The 21,661-nt window shown below is 49.7% G+C and overlaps 1 protein-coding gene across 1 annotated transcript; it reads left to right on the top strand.

Annotated features, from left to right (window-relative positions):
- Positions 1 to 11: 11 nt before the first annotated feature.
- Positions 12 to 20,923, top strand: KLHL36 (kelch like family member 36). The gene is made up of 5 exons (XM_014271286.2): positions 12 to 333; positions 4,653 to 4,734; positions 8,696 to 9,769; positions 11,330 to 11,487; positions 18,814 to 20,923. Exons 2-5 carry the CDS (start codon positions 4,675 to 4,677, stop codon positions 19,367 to 19,369), a joined length of 1,848 nt encoding a protein of 615 aa, XP_014126761.1. The 5' UTR covers positions 12 to 333; positions 4,653 to 4,674; the 3' UTR covers positions 19,370 to 20,923.
- Positions 20,924 to 21,661: the final 738 nt, after the last annotated feature.

Below are 21,661 nucleotides of genomic sequence, written 5' to 3'. Positions count from 1 at the left end.
GCCGCCGCCGCCGCCAATGGCTCAGCGCGGCCTGGCCCGGCCCCTCCCGGCCCGCCGGGGGGACCGCGGTGATGCAATAGCCCGGGCACGGGGGCGCGGGGGCCGCGGGGCTCGGCCCGGCCCGGCACGGCACCCACCCGCCCCGGGGATGCTTTTCCCGGCTGTGGGGATGCTTTTCCCGGGCGCCGCCGTGCTGGCAGCCCCCCGATGCTGCGGCGGCCGCTGAGGGCCGGGAGGAGGAAGGAGGCAGAGCCCGGGATGGAGCGGCCGGTGGCGGCGCGGAGGGGCCGGGGAACGGGCCGGGAACACGGCAGGTAGCGCGGAGAGAAGCAGGTGAGCGGGGATGGGGGCACTGGGATGGGGGCTCGGGGATGGGGGCTCAGGGCTGTGCGGAGCAGCGGGGGCTGAGCATCACTCGCATCCCACTCAGGGCGGCCCCGGCCTCGAGCGGCGGCTCCGGTGTGACTTTGGGTGGTGACAGCCGCTGCTGGGCCAGGTGTGCGCGGGGTTGTGTGTGTGTCCGTGTGTCTGTGTGTGTATCCGTGTGTGTGTCCGTGTGTGTATCCGTGTGTGTGTCCGTGTGTCTGTGCGAGCGGCGCGCCCCGTTCCAATGCAGCGATCTCCCCCTGCCGGGCTGCCGGCGCTGCCCAGGAGCGATCCCGCATCCCCGCGAGTCCCCGCGCTCCGGGAGATGCGGGTGAGAGCCTGAGGCTGCCTCGGAGGCCGAGCTGCATTCCCACAGAGACAGAGACAGCTCTCTGCTTTGCAGAACCTGCGGGAATAAACAGCGCCGGGTGATGTCGTGCCCAAGGACTGGAATTTTACCAACCAGCCCTTCGGCATTTTAGTGGGCTTCTACCCAAAACCCGTAGGGTTGGATTTTCCATTTAATAAAAAAACTGCATTCCTCGATAAAAAGTATCACATTTTGTTTCTTTTAAAGTTTGCAGGGGATGACCATTGCTTGTCTCACATCAGTGCCGTGCCTGTGAAGGCTGAGCAGCAGGAGCCCCATCACCCCCTGTCACTGAGTGCTGTCAGATGTGAGAGCTCCAGAGCGAGCCCTGCGTGCCAGGGACCCTTTAGTGCCACCAGGGCTGCCCCAGCTCCTTCCAGCTGCATCCCCGGCCCTGCATGACGTGAGGCTTGGGGCACTGCTGCAGTGCATCTCTGCCTCGATGAGGTCATAGGGAACAGGGAAATATTTCTGAAGTCAGTACAAGTGGAGGACACCGAGTGAATCACACTCGGTATCTGCAGGCTGCAGGCTCTGGATGATAATATAATCACACATTAATACTTCTGGATTTATATTGATTTTCTTTGCTTTTAGGAGTGCTTTCATTTTTTCTAAAGCCTTTATGCTGAGCATTATCTGCTCATTAATGTATTTTTTGTAGTCTGTGTTTATCATCCATTGGCACTTGCTGCTGTTTATACCTGTGACACTGCTGCTTGTCCTTGTCCTTGTCCCTTCAGTCCCTGACCCTCAGCTCCTGATGTTTCCTAGGGCAGAGGTGGGTGACTCCAATGTCATCCCCTTAGGAGGAAGGAATCTCATCCTTGTGCAGCTCTCTGTGACCCAGTGGCTGGAGAATTAATTCTCTTAATTAGGGACTTCATGCCTCACACTTTTCAGTGCCAGATCTAACATCAGAAATGCACATCTCTCTTGTGGGATCAAACTTCTTCTCTTTGCTTCTTTTCCTTGTCTTTTCTCACTTTTTAATGGATTTTTTTTTTTTTTTAATACATGGAGGGATAAGTATTGTGCTCAGTTTCGTCAGGCTGTAACTGGAGTGAGGAAATTACCTACTTTTTTGACTTTAGTAAGCTCTGATTTGCTTTTCATATGGCAATTCTGAGATCTCCAGAACATGGGGCTTTTCATCCTGTGAGGAAGATGTCTCTGGTCTGTCAGAAATACCAGAAATACCTCAGAAATACCTGTCCATGTCACAGGAGTCCTTGGAGAGGAAGCACAAGAGAAAGGGAGGACTTATGGACCTCCTCAAAAAAACATCTCCAGCAGGCATGGGATCGAGTCTGGAGTGACCTTCAGCGGTCTAGGATGTACCATGAGGTTCAGGAAGGGCCCCAGAACATTTGGAGGGAGCTGAGCAAACAGGATGGCTCTGCACAGCCATGGGCCCCCAGGATCATTATTTTTATCTTAAACTACACCCCTGCAAGTGCCTTGTCCCTGTATCTCTTTGCCATCTCCCCCACTTTTTGCTTCTTCTCCAATCTTTCTATGTGCCTGCTCTCAATCCTGCTTCTCCATCCCTGACTTTTCTGTGCAAGAAGCAGAGAAAGGAATGGAGAGAACAGAGAAAGGAATGGAGAGAACAATGCTCTCCTTCAGGAAGAGGCTGCCCTGAATTTTCAGGTCACAGTTAGCATTAGGGTTGTCAATTTTCAGATCACAGTATTGGGGTTGACAATTTTCAGGTCATAGCATTAGGGTTGTCAATTTTCAGATCACTGTTAGTATCGGGATTGTCAATTTTCAGATCACAGTTAGCATTGGGGTTGTCAATTTTCAGGTTACAGTTGGCATTGGGGTTGTCAATTTTCAAGTCACAGTGTTGGGATTGTCAGTTTTCAGGTCACAGTTAGTGTTGGGATTGTCAGTTTTCAGGTCACAGTTGGCATTGGGGCTGGCAGCAGAGTGGGATTTCAGTCACACAGCCGAGGGTCTTTACCCAGGTCCTCATGGTCACACGAGGAGAGACCCCAGCTGGCAAAACCACTTCAATCTCCATCCTCAGTAATCAATAGATGAGTACAAGCCCATCATCCCCTCTGGTTCCTGGGGTGTCCTTGGGGCTGCCTGGGTGCTGCTGCCCCAGCACGGGAGGGTGGCAGAGGCTGGGGCAGGTGGAGGTGCTGGCACAGGCAGCCATGGCACAGTCCCCTGGTGTCACACATCACCCTCTGATGGCACAGACAGCCATGGCACAGTCCCCTGGTGTCACACATCACCCTGTGCAGCCGTGGCACACTCCCTTGGTGTCACACATCACCCTGTGCAGCCACACAGCCCTGTCACCACCCGGGACACCTGTCCAAGCTGGGCTGTCCTTGGTGAGAGCAGATGGAGCCTGCACACACAGCCAGCCTCCTGCTGTCGCCATGATCATCTCTGGAGGGTACCCGGGGTGCTGGGTGAGCAAAGGGCTTTTCCCCTTGGACCACTGCCCTGAAACTGGACCCGGTGGCTCTGTGCAGTGTCTCTGCTTCTGATTCCCCCTGAGGCAGGGAATTTTCAGCCTGCTGCTCACCAGGGGGAGGTTCTTCATTTTGAGCCTCCTGGGCTGTAGTGAATGAGGGAAAGTCCCAGAGAAGCAGGGAAAGCCCCACTGGGAAGGTGAATTTCTGAGGTCAGGTAGTGTCATGCTGGGTAAGCAGGAGATGGTGATGGAGCTTCGGGCTGCACCTCCCGCAGCCACTGCACAGTTTATCAACACTGTTTTGTACAAACAAAACTCAAAAAACCCCAAATTCCCTGCAGCCAATGCCCCTGGCACGGCCAGCCATGTCTGCCTTGCCTCAGGCCCTGCAAGCATCATTCCTGAGCCGGCAGGAACAGCCCCGAGCTCCCGGGTGTGTCCGTGTATCCTGGAGCAAGGAACAGCCCCAGTGTCCCGGGATGTGTCCGAGCATCCCGAGGCAGGGAACAGCCCTGATCTCCGGGATATGCCCATGCACCCCAGGGTAGGAAACAGTCCTGATCTCCCGGGATGTGCTCTCTGTGCATCCCAGGGCAGGGAACAGCCTGGAGCTCCCGGGATGTGTCCGAGCGTCCTGGGGAACGGAACAGCCTCAATCTCTTGGGTGTGTCCGAGCATCTCGGAGCAAGGAACAGCCCCGATCTCCTGGGATATGTCCGAGCATCCCGGGGCAGGGAACAGTCCTGATCTCCTAGATGTGTCAGAGCATCCCAGTGCAGGGAACAGCCTGGAGCTCCTGGGATGTGTCCGAGCGTCCTGGAGAACGGAACAGCCTCAATCTCTTGGGTGTGTCCGAGCATCTCGGAGCAAGGAACAACCCTGATCTCCCGGGACGTGTCCGGGCATCCCGGGGCAAAGAACAGCTCCCATCTCCTGGGATGTGTCCGTGTATCCCGGAGCAGGAACAGCCCCGATCTCCCGGGTGTGTCCGCGCATCCCTGCCCGTCTCTCGGTCTCTCCCGCGGGGATCCCCGCCCCTCCCGCCCCTCCCGGCGCCTCCCCCGCCGTTCCCGGCCCCGCTCGCTCCCGCCCCGCCCGCTCCCGCCCCGCCGGCGCTTCCTGCCCGGGCCGCGGGCGAGGGGCGGCTGCAGCCTGCAGGAATTTGCCCCCGCTTTGTTTTCCCGGCTGTTTTCCGCCCGGATTTTGCCCCTCCGGCCGATGTAGCGGGGCCGGGGAGCTCCGGCCGGCCCCGGGCAGCGCTCCCGCATACCCAGCGCTGCGCCCGGGGCTGGGCTGGGCTGGGCTGAGCCCAACTGTTGACACCACCGACCTTTGACAACAGCAGCGAGGAGGGAAAATTGATATTTTTTTCAAGCGGGGCATTTTCAGCACGTGCCAGGCTCGGTGGAAGATGCGGGTGAGCGCTCGGGAGGGGCTGGCGAGCCGCTGAACATCTCCCTCCCCGTGCCTTTGTTGCAGGAGCGCTGCGGATCGGGCGGTCATGGAGGGAACCCGGCAGAGCAGGATCTGCCGCCCGCACAAGATCAGCGAATCCTCCAAGGTTCGTACGATTCGTGTCGCTTCCGAAAATCCTGCTGGGGGTACAAGGTGTCCTCGGGGGGGAATGTGAGGATTCAGAGGTTTAAAAAGAGGGATGGAAATGGTGGCTTACCTGCTCAAGTATTTTTGGTAGAAGTTGCTGCCTGGTGATTAAAGGGGAAAAAAAGGAAAAGCAGCAGCAAATGGGCATCTGCTCATCGTGACTCATAACTCAGAAACCCACATCATTGCAGCACAGTAGTTTCTCTATAGTAAAAATTCTGTTATGAAATGTGGTGTGTTTGTTTTTTCAACTGATCCATCTCGTAAAACCCAAGCTCGTTACAAAAGCAAAGCTGGGGTTGCTCTTTAGATTCAGTACAAGATGGGAGCCTCGATCCTGCAAACTGTGCTTAGCCCACTGAACTCACAGACCCTGAGCTGCTTTCTTAACTTTGTGGGGTTCATTTTCTTTGTATCAAAGCTCTGTCTGCACAAATACATTGTTTTTATTTGTGAATTCACGGAAATCCATCTCAGGCAGCTCTTTATGCAGGTCCTCAGGATGAGTTATAAAATGTTAATAGCAGCTGTAATTATTATGTTCACTTTGTTTCGTGCCAGTGCAAGCTGCTTTTGTGCTGTAGTTACAGGAAATGCAGAACAGGTACCTTGTAATACCAGGAAAAAAAGCTGGAAAAGAGAAACTTTTCAGTGCCTCTTTACCAAAGCTGAATGAGCCAGATCTCATTTTCTTCTGCACCATTGATGAGCAGCAGAGCTGCATTAACAGTCTGAGAGAAATTAGATCTTTGAATCCAAGAGAAGCTGAAATTCTGCTCTAACACAATTGATGAAAGATAAATAGGACTAATTTTTAAATGCATCCCTCCCAATATAATCTTTCCCTGAGCCTGTCTGCCACTTAAATGGTTTAGTCTGAATGTAATGATAATTCATCACATTAAAAATTAATTAACTTGACAGCATTGTTTTATTTGCTTGCTTAGACAGCAGCTGTCACTATCTGTTAAACTTAGAATCACTGGATAATGTAAGGCTGCTCTCCAGAATATAAATAGCTTGAGGAAGATGCTCAAGTTCAGTACGAAATTAGTCTTGGTTCTGAAATGTGCAGCTCTCAGCTCCATTCCTTGCTCCAAACCAATGAACTCAGCAAGTGGCTGAAATCCTGAGCTGTGAGTGCCTGTGTGCAGGGTGGGATGGGTTTGTGCCCAGTTCCTGGAGCAGCAGATGGGTTTGTGCCTGGTTCCTGGGGCAGCATGGGCTCTGTGCAGGGGTGGGATGGGTCATACCTGGTTCCTGGAGCAGCAGATGGGTTTGTGCCCGGTTCCTGGGGCAGCAGATGGGTTTGTGCCCGGTTCCTGGAGCAGCAGATGGGTTTGTGCCCGGTTCCTGGAGCAGCAGCAATCCCACATGGGCTGTATTCAGTGTGGGATGGGTCAGGCCAGGTTCCTGGAGCAGCAGCAGCAGTCCCACATGGCCTCTGTGCAGGGTGGGATGAGTTTTGGTTCCTGGAGCAGCAGCAGCAGCCCCACATGGCCACAGGGATTCCAGGAGCTGCCAGGCAGATCCGAGGGCAGGATTCAGCTCAGCACAGAGGCAGCTCTGGCAAATCTGATATTCTGCTGTAATCTCGTTATGCGTGATGGTGGAATTAGGGAATATTAGAGAGAAATGATCAGCCAGCTCCCAGGGATCAGAGGGAGGGTGGGTTTGGTTCAATCCAAGGGTTTTTGGATCAATCCTGTCCCCTGTCAGTCAGATTTGGGAGAGGGTGCTGTAAGTTGTTATTTCTTGTCTGTTCATCTGCCACCATCAACTACCCCTGATTACAGAAGTGTGGTTTATCCTTTGCCATATTTATTCTTCTCCCCTTCCTCTCCACCCTTTGGTTTCTGCTTAGGCTCCTGTACAATACCAGCTTTTCGCAACCTCAGGAAAATGCAGATAAAAAGCTTTACAGTCCTTAAACACCTTTTTTTTTTTTTTTCTATTCCTCAGTGGAAGCCACTTTGTTGTCTATGCCATAGATCCCTTTTTAAATTCAGAGGTGTGTTCACAAGTATAAGGCAAATTAAAGAGTTTTGATGCAGAAACCTTTTAATTATTGAAGCCTCTTCCCTTAGACTGGTTTAACTCTGCACACTTGAGTGTTCAGAGCCATTCCAACAGCAGGATTTTTGGCAGCTTGGGCTCCATTGTTTAGAAGAGAACATAAGGAAATAAAGAGGATCTGCTGGGATGTCACAGTACAAGCAGCACATTTGGTTGTTAATTTGGGTCTCAAGAAGCCCTCTTGGCTTTAACAATCAAACCTTTTCCACCCAGGTGGGTAGAGAGGGTCCCGCTGTGGTTTAACCAACCCAGCAAAGCTTTTCCAGACTGCTGTGGCTGTGTGCTCTCTGCCTGGGCAGCCAGGAGAGCCGCAGGGAATTGGGATTCCTGGGGGAAACAGCAGCTTGGTGGGGAAGGGAAGGGAGGGGAAGGGAAGGGAAGGGAAGGGAAGGGAAGGGAAGGGAAGGGAAGGGAAGGGAAGGGAAGGGAAGGGAAGGGAAGGGAAGGGAAGGGAAGGGAAGGGAAGGGAAGGGAAGGGAAGGGAAGGGAAGGGAAGGGAAGGGAAGGGAAGGGAAGGGAAGGGAAGGGAGAGTGTCTGGGAGGCTCAGGTCACCTTAAGTTTGTGCTCAGGTCACCTGTGGGACCTTGTCAGGTGTCACCCCTGGCAATGCAGCCTGGGGGTTTAGGGCTGGGCACGATTCAGACAGCCAGGGCTGCTCATAGCTGCCCCAGGCAGGACACAGGGCTGTGCTTCCATTCTCTTCTCACTGCTCGTACAAGTCCTTACAGGCTCTGCCTGGTTTGGATTTGGTAATTAAAGCATTTGCTATTTGCATTTACCTGGCTTTTATTAAGAGGCCTCACAAGGTACCTGAGTGTGCAATCACACATTTAATTCCTCCAGAGGGTGGTCCTGAAACTTCACTTGGCATTCTGGGCTGAGCAGCAGAGTTCAGTTCATGTTCTGCAGGACATTTGAGGGGTAACAAAATGTTTCCATCTTGGTTCATCCTAAGGCTGGTGATGTGAATATGTGAGGGAAAAAAGCAAATGCTGGTGGCCTCAAAAGCTCAGTGACACATCCAGAGCTGGTGGTCAGAATGTGAGGAGCAGAGGGATCCCAGAAGGGCACTTAATGGATGTGTCCTGAGGGCATTTTCCCTTCCCTTTAAAAGAAAAATATCTGCTGCTATTCATTTATACAAAACCTACCTCAGCTTCTGGAAGCAAGGAAAAGCCTTGTGGGAATCAGCTCTCCACATGTGTGGCTTGCACATAAATAAACAGCTATTCCTTCTGAGTGCAGTGTGTGTGCCTGGAATAATGTGGGAAGAAAGAGAGGGATTTTACCCTAACAAGCTTAGAAATGCAGAGTTCTGGAAAGATTTAAGAGGGGGTAGCTGTCAAGCAAGCAGTAACCCAAACAATACATGGGCTGAATGAAAATTCAGAGTACTGCTTCCCACTCTGAATGCTCTGTGAGCAGCTTAGCTGGGAGAACTCTGCAAGGAGTCATTTGGGGGGCAAGGAAGAAAGGAAATGTCAGCAAGATGTCTCTGAGACAATGAGTGGAAGAGTTTCAGAAAATTGTGCCTGTATAACTCATCAGGGAGGAGGTTTCAATGCAGCACTGTGGGGGAAGGAAGAGTAGATTTTATTTAAAAAAAGGGGAGTAGGAAGCAGTAAAAGTCTCCATAGGCCTTTCAAAGTGAAGGTGAGGAGCTCAGGCTCGTACTGTGTCACTTGCCAACTACTTCATGTCAGAATTTATTATAAATGTGAATGTGCAATACACAAAAGCTGTCTCTGACTCATGTGTGACTGCACTTAGTGGGAAAACACGTTCCACTCTGGAGCTGGTCGTGGTGCAGGTGCCCCCTGCCTGATGCTGTTTGTGTTCCCAGGTGTACAGGTGGGATGACCACTCCAGCCTGGTTCTGCAGAGCCTGAACGAGCAGAGGCACCGAGGGCTCTTCTGTGACATCGTGCTGGTGGTGGACGAGCAGAGAGTGCCGGCCCACAGGAACCTCCTGGCTGTGTGCAGCGACTACTTCAACTCCATGTTCACCATCGGCATGAGGGAGGCCCACCAGAAGGAGGTGGAGCTCTTTGGGGCCTCCTACATCGGCCTCAAGGCCGTGGTGGATTTCCTGTACGGCAGCGAGCTGTCCCTGGACGGAGGCAACATCGACTACGTGCTGGAGACAGCGCACCTGCTGCAGATCTGGAAGGTGGTGGACTTCTGCTGCGAGTACCTGGAGAACGAAGTCAGCGAGGAGAACTACCTGTACCTGCAGGAGCTGGCCTCCATCTACAACCTGAAACGCCTCGACTCCTACATCGACTCCTTCATCCTGCAGAACTTCGGCACTCTGTCCTTCACGCCGGACTTCCTGCAGAACATCTCCCTGCAGAAGCTGTGCCAGTACCTGGACAGCAGCGACGTGCAGCAGGAGTGCGAGCACGACCTGCTGCAGGCGGCCCTGCAGTGGCTCACGCAGTACCCGGAGCGGGAGAACGAGGCTTACCAAGTGCTGGACAACATCCACTTCCCCCTGATCCCCAAGAGCGACCTGCTGCACCGGGTGAAGCCCGCCGTGTGCTCGCTGCTGCCCAAGGAAGCCAACTGTGAGGGCTTCATCGAGGAGGCCGTCAGCTACCACAACAGCGTGGCGGCGCAGCCCGTGCTGCAGAGCAAGCGCACGGCGCTGCGCACCTGCGAGGAGCGCCTGCTCTTCGTGGGAGGGGAGGTGTCGGAGCGCTGCCTGGAGCTCTGCGATGACACCTGCTTCCTGGACACCAGGAAGGGACAGTGGGTGGCAGAGACGCCCCTGCCCGCCCGCAGGAGTCACCACTGTGTGGCCGTCCTGGGAGGATTCATCTTCATAGCCGGGGGCAGCTTCTCCCGGGACAACGGAGGGGATGCGGCCTCAAATCTCCTATATAGGTATGACCCCCGCTGTAACCAGTGGATAAAGGTGAGGCCTGAGATGCATTATTTCTCTGTTCAAAGTCCTTGGTGTTTAGAGTGTTTTGCTGGTGGAAGGGCAGGGCTTGTTGGAATAGTCAACGTGACAGCACTCGCAAATGAAAAGCCAAGTTAGTTACATTAGTTACAGCTGCTTGAGTCCTTTATGGGAATGCTTAAATTACACAAAGAGCGATATTCAGATATCTGATATTCAATATCAGATATTCAATATTCAGATATCTTCATTTAGGATTTGGGGGGGATGCAGGACAATGGAGGGGATGCAGTGTCAAATCTCCTATACAGGTATGACCCCCGCTGTAACCAGTGGATAAAGGTGAGGCTTGAGCTGGATTATTTCTCTTGATGTTTAGAGTGTTCTCTCCTTTGCTGGTGGAAGGGCAGGGCTTGTTGGAATAGCCAACATGGCTATTCCAGAGGCATATGAAAAATGGCTATTCCCACTTGCAAATGAAAAGTCAAGTTAGTTAAGTTGAAGCAGCTGCTTGAGTATTTTGTGGGAATGCTTAAATTACAAAAAGAGCAGTATTTGGATATTCAGCTATCTGATATTCAATATTCAGATATCTTCATTTGGTATTTGGGGGGGATGCAGGAGAATGGAGGGGATGCAGTGTCAAATCTCCTATACAGGTATGACCCCTGCTGTAACCAGTGGATAAAGGTGAGGCTTGAGCTGGATTATTTCTCTTGATGTTTAGAGTGTTCTCTCCTTTGCTGGTGGAAGGGCAGGGCTTGTTGGAACAGTCAACGTGGCAGCACTTGCAAATGAAAAGTCAAGTTAGTTATGTTGAAGCAGCGGCTTGAGTCCTTTGTGGGAATGCTTAAATTACACAAAGAGCAATATTCAGATATTCAGCTTTATTTGGGATTTGGGCATCTCATCTGAGAAATTTCTGATCAGCATCTGCCCACAATTCTTTAGATTACTTCTGAGAATAATTCTGGAATAGACTTAGAGGTGATTGCTTAGCTCATCTTCCTCAAGCAGTAGTACATATAAATCAGAAATGGGTGTGATGTAAAAAGGAAATGTCTCTGACAATTGCCAAGTGTCTCTGTGCTAAATGTCCCTTAGAACGAGCTCCTTGCTCCCAGTGCTGCCACAAAACCCTCCATGTGTGTGGGTTACTGTGTCAGCCACTCCTTGTTCCCATATGGAGCAGTCATGGTTCCTGTATGGAGCAGTCATGGTTTCCATATGAACCAGTCATGATTCCTCTATGGATCAGCCATCCTGGATGGCTCACTTGTGGTTTTCAGTGATTCCAATACCTGTTTCTTGCAGAGCTGGGAAGGAGTTCCTATAAACACAAGTGTTTATAGAGAAACCTGTCTTTTAGATGTTTCCTGTTTTCCCCTTGTTTGAAATGGATGCTACTGCAGAAAAACAGAAGTGTTTTATGAATATAATAGTCAAAACCAGAATCTCTCCTTACCAAATAAAGGGGAAGGAGCAACTTTCCCATCCTCAGACATGAATAGCCTTTAAGTCCCTTGCTTGCCCGACCCTGGAAGATGCCAGCAGCTCATTTTTCTTTGCCAGGTTGCCTCCATGAGACAGCGACGAGTGGATTTCTACCTGGGAGCCATCACTGACATGCTGGTGGCTGTTGGTGGCAGGAATGAAAACGGGGCCCTGTCCTCAGTGGAGACCTACAGCCCTCAGAAGGACTCCTGGACCTACATAGCAGGGCTGCCCAGGTAACTGAGCTGTCTGAGGCTCCCCTGTGTTTGCAGGGGGGCAGCAAAGGGAGCTTGTGGGGCTTTGGCTGATGAAGGGAGCCCTGGAAGGGAGGGAAGGGATGTAAAAGCAATGTGGCATCAGCCATGCCAACCACAGCAGCAGCTGGAGCTGAGCAGGCAGTGCCTTGGGTCAGCAGGGTTTGGATTTTCATCCCAAGGTGCATCTGGAGGATGGGAGGGAGAGCTCTGATTTCATTCTGCAATTCTTACAAAGCTTTTCCTGAGGCCTCTTGGAGTTGAATACTTTCAGAAGCACTTTTCACGTCTTGGTCAAAAGGATTTGTCATTTCTTTGGCCTTACTTGGTCACCTTGGTGTGATGATTTTCCTTGCAGGATGTTTGTGTTGGGCTGCTCAGGCTGGCTGTCACAGCTAAACACGTTTATCTGTGTTGGAAATACAGAACCCTGGCAAATGTGAGCTCTCTCTCTCTATATCTGAGTTAAAACGTGGCTGTTCTCTTGTGAGAGGTTTAAGCCCTGCAGCTCTTGTTCAAGATTGTGTCTTGAATCAATGTCAGAGCAGTGACTTTGGAAGGACAGCAGGACAGCATTTCATTTGCTGTGATCAGATTTGGTGATGTTTCACATTTGAGGGGATCACAGGCTGTGTGGATGCTGTTTCCATGATGCCTGAGAGCTCAGCAGCAGCGCTGGCTTTCCTGGAGCCATCACAGAGCAGGTTCCTGCAGTTTGTGTGAGAGTTCAGGGATTTTCCCTGGTCCCTGAGCTGCAGAGCTGCAGAGCCAGAGGCAGCCAGTGAAGGCACAGAATCCTGTTGCCCAATTCTATTTTGGGCAGGTGTTGCAATGCAAGGCTGATCCAGGCTAGCAGCTGGGCTCGAGTGCTCTTCACCAGCAGGATGCTTTTTATTTCTGCTCACTTAGGCAGATCCAGCAGTTGGGGCTAAACACCACAGCCCTGCCTGGGAAGCTGTGCAGGAAAGAATCTTCAGGTCCTAAATCCTTCTCTTAACTGGGGTCACCTGTGAGGTGTATCCTGTGTGGACATTTTTACTCATAAATGATCCTGGGGAAGTTCACACAGTTGGCTTAATCCACCCAGCCTCTTTAAAAAGAAGCAGTTGTGTGCTGGCTTTGGGAATTCTGCAGCTGCAGCATTTAAAGTGAACTTTGACTTGTGGGTGTTAATTTTTTATTAGATTGCCTGGCTGGTCTGCTTGGATGAGGCAAAAGTCCCCCCCTTTAGGGGACAGATCCCTTTTATCCCTTTTAGGATGAATTATTCCTGCACCCAAATAACTGATTCTGCATCCTCTCTCCCTGTTGCTCCGTCCTTGTGTCAGCTCAGCTCCCCACTTTTCCATCCAGCTGCAGTTTTGCACACTTAAGTGCCTTTATTTAGATCTTAGTGGACTCTTGGCCCCTTTGGATCTTTTGTCTTTTCAGCCCTTTTTTTCCATTTGGTGCTGGGCAGTGAATTGTTTGAATTTGAATCGTTTCTGCACAGAAGGAATAAAGCAAAAAGAATTGTTCGAGTTTGAATTGTTTCTGCACAGAAGGAATAAGGCAAAGAGAACTTTATGCAGGTTGCACAAGGCCAGACCCAGAGGTGAGCTACAGGAACCTTTCTGACACACATCCACTGCTGGAGCTGGGTGCCCTGGCAGATCTGGGGCTGCTGAAAAGGCTCTGGGCAGCCCCTCCTTGAGGCTCTTGAGGTGGAGCAAGTGCAGAGGAGGCACCAGGGTGATCAGAGGGATGGAACAGCTCTCCTAAGAGGAAAGGCTCAGAGAATCGGGATTGTTCAGTCTGGAGAAGAGGAACTTCAGGGTGACCTAACTGTGGCACTCCAGTGCCTGAAGGAGCCCACAGGAACCATGGAGAGAGAGTTCACAAGGGCCTGGAGGGCCAGGACAAGGGGGAATGGCTTCCCAGGGGCAGAGGGCAGGCTTAGATCAGATTTTTGAAAAAATTTCTTATTTGTGAGATGGTGAGACCCTTCTCTGTTTGCCCAGAGAAGCTGTGGCTGCCCCATCCCTGTGAGTGTGTGATTTACTGGCGGGGGAGGAAGGATGGGAGAGGATTCTGTGATCCATTCAAGACTGAAAGCATTCCAGCTACAGTTCCTGCTGCCTGCTCCACTCTTCCCTTCAATGCACTCCTCATCTGTCTCCGTGTTCCCCAAACAGATTTAAGTTCCTGTTTCACTCAACATCTCTCCCAGCCCTCTTCCAGCAGCAAGACTTCTCATGTAGGGGAAACAGGAGCTCCAGTCCTCTGCTTCCTGACTGCCTGATCAGGCAATATATCCCAACCAAACCTGTTCTTTTCTCATATTTTTCTGTTTTCTTCCCTCTGAAGAGAACTTGTGTAGGAGTTTTGTTCCTCCTGGTTGCATGACCACCAGCAGAAGATTTTTGGTGCCATTCCTGACTGCCCCAAGCCAGCAACTGCCTGGATCCTGTTCCCTGGCGTGACAGGCTCGTGCTGAGCTCATCCTGGGGTGTGGGCTCGTGTTGTTCAACTCGAGCTCTGTGGGGTGGGACTCTCAGAGGTTGTTTGTTAAAGTTTCTATGCTGAACATCCAGAAAATGGGTTTGTTTTGTTGCTTCAGAGCTTGCCACGTTGTTACTGTTAGGTCAGATGTGACATCCACACACATGATCAGGGTCTAAGAAGAAAAATTTTTTATTTTGTATGTTCTCCTGCTTATATGCTCCTCACAAAGCATGATCTTGAGTCATTAACTACATCACAAAAACTTATTCTATTCATTGGTGCAAAGCAATTAGCGTCAATATAATTGGTAAAAGATTTACAGAAATTTAATAAGGCACATATACACATCTACTTATGCCCGCAGTCTAGCTTACAAAAACTTTCCTGTATCTTTTCTAATCTGTTTCTATGCTGATGGCCTTGTCTTCTTCTTTGCTATGGCTACACTCAAAAATCATCAATTGTTATTTCTTCTGTTCCCTCAGCTTTGCTTGCAGGCAGCTGTCCAGCCCCTCCACGCCACACGTGTGGGCATTTGCAGGGAAGGCAGTGGCTGTGTCCTTGAGCACAGGTGCCAGCACCAGCCCCGTGTCCATGCTGCTGTTCACACTCTGGCTCCTCTAAGGAAGAGCTTTCATTCTTTATCTCCTCTCCCCCCTCTCTCCTTCCCACCCTATATGGCCAAACAATACATTGTTTTCCCAAGCACTCTCTTGGAAGGAGCTGAGCTGTTTTGACTGAACTTGGGCTGTCTTGCTGCAGAACAAGCAGCCTCTCAGGGCAGATGCTTTGCAGGGAAAACTTCAGCCAAGCTGTCCAAAGGGTGGACCTGCTCCAAGCCTGCTCCAAGGGAATTCAATTTGCCTGCTCATTAGGGTCCTTGGTTGTGGGATGCCTTTCCCTTTCTTCAGAGAGGTTCTGTATTTTTTGCCCTTTTTCCCATGAACTGGGAGCAGTTTCTGTCAGGTTTCTAGCCTGGCAGGGAGCAGTGGTGCTGAGGAGTCGGCAGAGCAGGAGGTGGGGCAGTGATGATGACACTTGGATGACAGAGATAGCTGAATAGTTTTTTTCAAGAGCTGAAGCATCACTGAGTAGCTTAAAACCTTGTTGAAGACTAAATTGTTAATTTTGTTGGTGATTTTAATTATTACTCTGTGTCTCCCTTATCTGCTTTGATTTTTGCATCAAACCCTGCAAAAATCCTTTCAGCTGTGTTTGTCTCTCAAATACAAAAAGGGGGAAGTGTGGAGGGGCTTGACAGCTGGCCTGCAAGCAAAGCTGAGTTAATAGAAGAAACAACAATTGATGATTTTCGAGTGTATTCAAAGAAATGAAGACAAGGCTGTCAGCATAGAAACAGACTACAAAAGACACATGAGAATTTTTGTAAGCTAGACTATGTGCATAAGTAGATGTGTATACATGCCTTATTACATTAATATAATTGGCAAAAGTTTTACAGAAATGTTAATTGCTTGGCACCAATGAATATCAGTTATTGTGATGCAGTTAATGACTTAAGATCACACTTTGTTAAGAGTATATAAGCTGGAGAACACGCAAAATAAAAACTTTTTCTTCTTAAACCCTGATCACGTGTGTGTCACGTCCAGCCTGACAGTAACAATGAGGGTCCTTGCTTGTGGGATGCCTTTCCCTTTCTTCAGAGAGGTTTTACATTTTTTCCCCTTTTCCCAGAAACTGGGAGCAGTTTCTGTCAGAGTTTCTAGCCTGGCAGGGCACAGCAGTGCTGAGGAGCTGGAGGTGGGGCAGCGTGTTCTCATCCTGAGCACACCATGGAAAGGTCTGCTGCAGCCAGCAGCGAAATTAATGGAGTGGCCCAAGGTTAAAGTCTGGCAGAAGAACTGAAAGCTGCTGTGTGGGGAGCTGTGCTGGAACAGGTTGGGCAGTGATGGTATCTGCTCTGCCAGTTGGGTCATGAATGATCTCTCAGGGCTACGACAGGTGGACACCAAGATTCAGAGCAGCCACAGCTCACCTGGACTTGGGTTGGAGTAGGGGATTCCCAAAGCTCTACTGAGTTATGTGCTCCTCTGTCTTGGGCAGTAAATGGTAGGTGTTCTGGCATCTGAATGGTGTTACTGGGTCAGGAACTAATTTTTCAGCACTGCATCTGGGTTAAGGCATTCAGAATTGGTGCCAGGCTCCAGCAGATGTTAAAATCAAATCTCTTTTCTTTAATGCCTCTGCTTTTTTCTGGCCACTCCTGCAGATAATGCTGCCAAAATGCTCAATGCTCTTTGTTGGAGGATGTCTAGACCCACTCTATTGATGTGCCTGTTCTGTTGCCCATTTAGAAATGCCCCTCTCTCAATCACAGGGCTTGTGGAAAGGATTTGTATTGATTGGTTTCAATTTATGCATCCATTTCATGCAGCTCCTAGGACAGTGATGCTATTTTGGATGAGCTTTCAGAAGTGAAAGTTTCAAAGTGAAACACCTCTGGTGCCTTTCAGTGGTAATTGTCCTGTACTGGACAATAACAAATTGATGGTCGATTTGATGCTTCAGATCTGATGGTTTGTGTCAAAGCACTCTCTGGCTGTTGCTGTTTCCTAGACACAGACATTGACTGAGACAAAATAACAAGAAATCAGTGCTTTTCTGCAGCTGCCTGTGCTGGGCTGCATGCCTGTGTGTGAGACACAATGGCTATTGCTCGCTTACCTGCACAGAGCTCCAGAGCAGGAGAATATTTAACCTACTTCTCCAAAAGCCAAGCAGGTTTTTATTAACTTAGGGTCATTTTTCCCCTGAATGGTGAATGCAGTGTGATTGCCACCAGCAGTGCAGGGCTCTGGGGTGCCCTCCATGTCCTCACATTGTCCTTTTCCTGACTCCTCCAAACTCCCTGGTACAGCACAGCCTCCAGGCAGCTTGGCTTCATGTGGGTTTAAAGTCTGCTGCAGTCTGAAATGAACTGAGCTCAAGCTGTTCATCCCATCCCCAGAGTGAGCATTTTTAACCCATTCCTGTGTTTGTAGAGAAGCACAGGCTCTGACAAGCAGCCCAGGAGCCACTGGAGAGGGACAGCCCCTGCTTTGTCTGGGAGAGACCTCAGCCAAGGAGCAGCATCTGTGGGCACTTCAGCTGCCTGCTCTTTCTGTCAGGGGTCCATGTGCTCAGGGTACATCGTGCCCACCAGAAGCACTGAGCGTGAATTCACTGCTTCCATCATGAGGCACACTGAGAGCTGTGGAAATTCTGAGCTGCCTTTTTGGATAAAGTCCATAACTGCACCAAAGCTCTCTCCTTTTTTCTCCCTATCTTTTCCCTGAGAGGCCAAGAAGGAGAACAGCAGTGAAGTCACCTCTGCAAGATCTCCAGCCCCTGTAGCTGAACAGACTGTCCTGATCACTCAGCACTGTCAGCCCAAGCGTGTCAGGGATTTTTCTGCTTCTTGTAGCAGGAACCTATTAAAATATCTGATTTAGACAGGGATCAGAGGTTTTGGTAGGCATCTAGGATAATAACCACCTTTTAGCTCACCTCAGAAGCCTTGTGCTTTCAGGGTAAATGTGGGGTTTCTTTCCTAGGCCATCTTCTCCCTTGGCACACAAGTGCTGGCACTCAGGTGCGTGGAAGATGTTCCGATAGCATTTGTGTGGCTCAGAGAAACCATTAGCCTGTGAAATAAAAACAGCTCAAGGTTCTCTCCACACGGAGCTCCAGCGTGTCCAGGCACAGTTCAAAGGCTGCAGCAATGCTAACAGAGCTCTGTCTGCCGTGGAGGCTGCGTGGTCTGCAGGGCCTGACCACAAAGGATGGTGGTGGAGGCTGGTGAGTGCAGCCTGATGAGAACATTGCTCTGTGCCCTGTGGGGATTGAATTGCTTGGGCTCCTTGTGAGAGCAAATTTGCTGTGCCTGGTGCTGCATCTTTTGACACCCCAACTCCCCCAAAAGTAGGAAAAAAGATGTGTAGGAACAATATGTTCAAAGCAGCTGATGCTGTTCATCACCTTGACTGTCTCAAAGGGGTTTGGTCAGGAATAGCCCAGTGTGAAGTTAAACCTAGATCTCCAGGCTGTTCTTATAGTGGGTTTATTACACATGATCAACAGGGGTTTCTCTCTGCCCTGTGGATGCAGCATGCATGGTGCTGCTTCTCCAATCTCATTTTCTCTTACTTCACCATGATCTGTGATGGGCTGGGCTCTGCTGCCTTGTCCTGGGGTGACCAAAGAAGTTCCCAACTGTAGGGCAGTGGTGGCAGAGCAGACAGATGGCTCATGAAGAGGACACTGCCTGTGTTGGGGCTGCAGGTGAACCGGGCAGAGAGTGCCCGTGGGTGAGAAATGTATCCAGTGATCCTGAAGCTGTGCAAGGGCAAGGCAGCAGCAGTTCTCCTCTTGGTTTCTCTTGGTTTATCCCTACTGCTAAGTCTGAGAGGTGTCATGATTATTTCCCCTTTCTGAGATGTGGATTTTTTCCCTCTCTGGCCCTCTCAGGCTGATGCAAGCCAAGCACTGGAGCAGAAACATGGGAGTGAAGGTCATGCCAGCAGAGCAGGATGGGCTATTTCTGTTGTGTGACACACTCTAGAGGATGCATTAAGAAGTGATTGTCATGCCTTAGTGCTCTGTAGTGACCAGCTATGGAAAGGGTGATTTAAAAGTGGTTGCCAGGCTGTGCACTCTGCAGTGCAGGGTGAGGCCCCGGGAATGAGAGGAGTTACTGGGTAACCGCCAGATCAGGGATTCTTCTGCCTTGAGTTACTGTTTATTTGCTTCTTTAGCACAGCCCCTCTGCATGCTGGTGTGTGTTGATAAAACCCTTAAGGACTGCTCCTGTCTGTGCCCCAGGTTCACCTACGGCCACGCCGGCACCGTGTACAAGGAGTTCGTGTACATCTCGGGAGGCCACGATTACCAGATCGGGCCCTACAGAAAGAACCTGCTGTGCTACGACTACCGCACGGACGTGTGGGAGGAGAAGAGGCCCATGATCACTGCCAGGGGCTGGCACAGCATGTGCACCCTGCAGGACAACATCTACTCCATCGGGGGCAGCGACGACAACATCGAGACCATGGCTCGGTTCGACATCCTCAGCGTGGAGTCCTACAGCCCCCAGTGCAACCAGTGGACCAGGGTGGCCCCTCTGCTGCAAGCCAACAGTGAATCGGGGGTGGCGGTTTGGGAAGGCAAGATTTACATCCTTGGAGGGTACAGCTGGGAGGAGGCTGTCTTCTCCAAAACAGTCCAGGTCTATGATAAGGAGAAAAATAAGTGGTGCAAAGGGACGGACTTGCCCAAAGCGATTGCCGGAGTGTCCGCGTGCGTCTGCGCCCTGAAACCCAAAACAGAGGACAAAAAGAAAAAGATAAAAACAAAGAAACATCAAGATCGAGGAAGATGACCACTCCTGGATAGCCACCCTTGGGTGGTGGGCTCCTTGTATTTAGACATTTCTATCTAACCTTTATTCTTTTTCTTTTTAAACAGGGTGGGGAGGGCATCTTCTGAAGCCTCAGAAAATGTTCACTTGAATGTGGTTTTTGGATTAAACTCATGTTTAAGGTAAAAACAACAAAACCAAAAACTCCCCCTCTTGCTATACGAAGGGTGATGTGGCCAGAGAGGTTCTGCTGCTCTCCTGAATGTTAAGGCTTAGGCTTCTCCTTCTGTGGTTCATGGCATTTCCACACACATCGTATTATATCGACGTTTTAAGGAGGTTTTTAAAAACAACTTTTCTACTTTTTTATACCACATTTTGCTAACTCAGTCTCTCGTTTGCCATATATTACGTTGTCGACTGTAGAAGCTGCAGCTCTGTGCTCGTGACCCCGCTGTTGGCATCAGGAGCTCCTGGTGTGATGATCTTTGGTGTCTGTGTGGCTTGGCCAGGACGGGGAGCAGCTGCTGGAGCACCCCTGGCATTGCCAGCATTGCCAGGCAGTCAGCTGGAATCGGGACATTGTCACAATCCCAGCTCCCCCGGAGCCCAGCTCGCCAGCCGTGCCCATAAACACCCTTTATTCTGATCTGCTGATCTGCTGAGTGCATTTCAAGGGCTTTGCTTTAAAGTTCAGCTGTTGATCATTGCTGTTATTTTTTCCTCAGTCGTCCTCTCCCATCTCCCATCTCCCTTTCCATGTATTTCAGATTTCTTCCATCTGGTGTGTGTGCAGGTGATATCCTGCTACCCCCATTCTTTTGTCTTTTTTCCAGGTGATATCCTGCTACCCCCATTATTTTGTCTTTTTTCCAGGTGATATCCTGTACCCTCATTCTTTTGTCTTCCCCCACCCCAAACTACTTACCTCAATCATTGGAAAACACTAAGAAAACATTTTTGCACTTAATTTCATTTGAAACTCTGGTAAGAGTTTCTACTAAAGAAAGCTACTTTAAGACCTACTACAAGCACATGTGTAAGGAAAGAGGTGACAATAAATTTCTGGAGTGCAAGGAGGTTATAGGTTGTTTCTTCAATGCTAAGAAAACTAGTTGGAATTAATTTTCTGAAACTCTTTGAGGGTTTTTTTTTTTGGTGTTTTTTTTTTAATTTAAAAAAAAAGCCTCAGGAGTCAGGCTTTCATTTGCATTAATGGATTTATTTTAAAGCCTTTGTGTACTGCATGAGGTAATGGTTATTCTTTTTTAGCCTAAAAATAAATTTAAAACAAACAAAAAAAAAAAACCAAATTGAACATTTTGGTTATGACGAACTCATTGACAAGTTTTTGGGGTTATTTTTTTTAATATCTGAAATCCTTGCTATGTTGACTGACAAGCACTTAACTTTTTGGGGACATTTTCATGTGTAAGTACAGAACAAAAATTTCAGAGACTTGCTTTTTTTCTGTTACTGGGTTGCTTGTTACTATATCCCCTCTTTTATTGTGTTTATGTATTACATTAATGTCTGGGAACAATAAATCCAGTTTAGAATATTCTATTCATCACAGTCTGATGTCTTGTGTATTGATTTCACTGAGCTTTTCCTTTTTGACTAATTGGAAAAAAATAATCCTGTAACCATTTTTCAATGGAATTCATAACAGTGGAAACATTTTAGCAGGAAGATAAATTTAACAATATTAAGTAGAAATAGAACTTATTTAAATAATTCATTTTTTTTCTACATTTTTCTGCTTCAGACAGTCAGAAGAGCCAAGGGGGAATGGCTCCCCACTGCCAGAGGGCAGGGTTAGATGGGATATTGGGGAGGAATTCTCCCCTGTGAGGGTGGGGAGGTGCTGGATCCCTGGCAGTGTCCCAGGCCAGGGTGGACATTGGGCTTGGAGCACCCTGGGACAGGGGAAGGTGTCCCTGCCTATGGTAGGGGGTGACACAAGGTGACTTTTGAGGTCCCTTCAAGCCAAACCATTCCTTTTCACATTTTTGCAGGTCTGACAAAAGATCCAATCCAGTTTGTAGGGTGGTTTCAAAGATATTTCTTGTATTTAATGGAGTGTACATAAACAATTTACAGTTTCTTAATGTTAAACATGAACAAAAGATGAGCTTCAGTGCTCATCAAAAAGGGTTTGTTGGGGAAAATACCAAAGCCAGAGGCTGTGAGTGAGGGTGGGACATGTCCTGTGTCATTGCAGGTCACTGGGGGATCCTGCCTGTTGCTGCCAGAAGCATTTTCCCGTTACTAAAGGAACAAGGGATCCCCATTTGCACCTCCAAGCCCATG

The sequence above is a fragment of the Zonotrichia albicollis genome, chromosome 13 (genome assembly GCF_047830755.1).
Source record: "Zonotrichia albicollis isolate bZonAlb1 chromosome 13, bZonAlb1.hap1, whole genome shotgun sequence".
Lineage (NCBI taxonomy): Eukaryota > Metazoa > Chordata > Aves > Passeriformes > Passerellidae > Zonotrichia > Zonotrichia albicollis.
This window is presented reverse-complemented; position numbering and strand designations above follow the sequence as displayed.

What these genes read in the sequence shown, in the direction of transcription:
- KLHL36 (XM_014271286.2), top strand. Translation starts at nt 4,675, where the DNA reads ATGGAGGGAACCCGGCAGAGCAGGATCTGCCGCCCGCACAAGATCAGC. An exon ending in AGATCAGCGAATCCTCCAAG is followed by an intron (nt 4,735 to 8,695) that starts GTTCGTACGATT and finishes TTGTGTTCCCAG; the next exon opens with GTGTACAGGTGGGATGACCA. An exon ending in GCTGTAACCAGTGGATAAAG is followed by an intron (nt 9,770 to 11,329) that starts GTGAGGCCTGAG and finishes TTTCTTTGCCAG; the next exon opens with GTTGCCTCCATGAGACAGCG.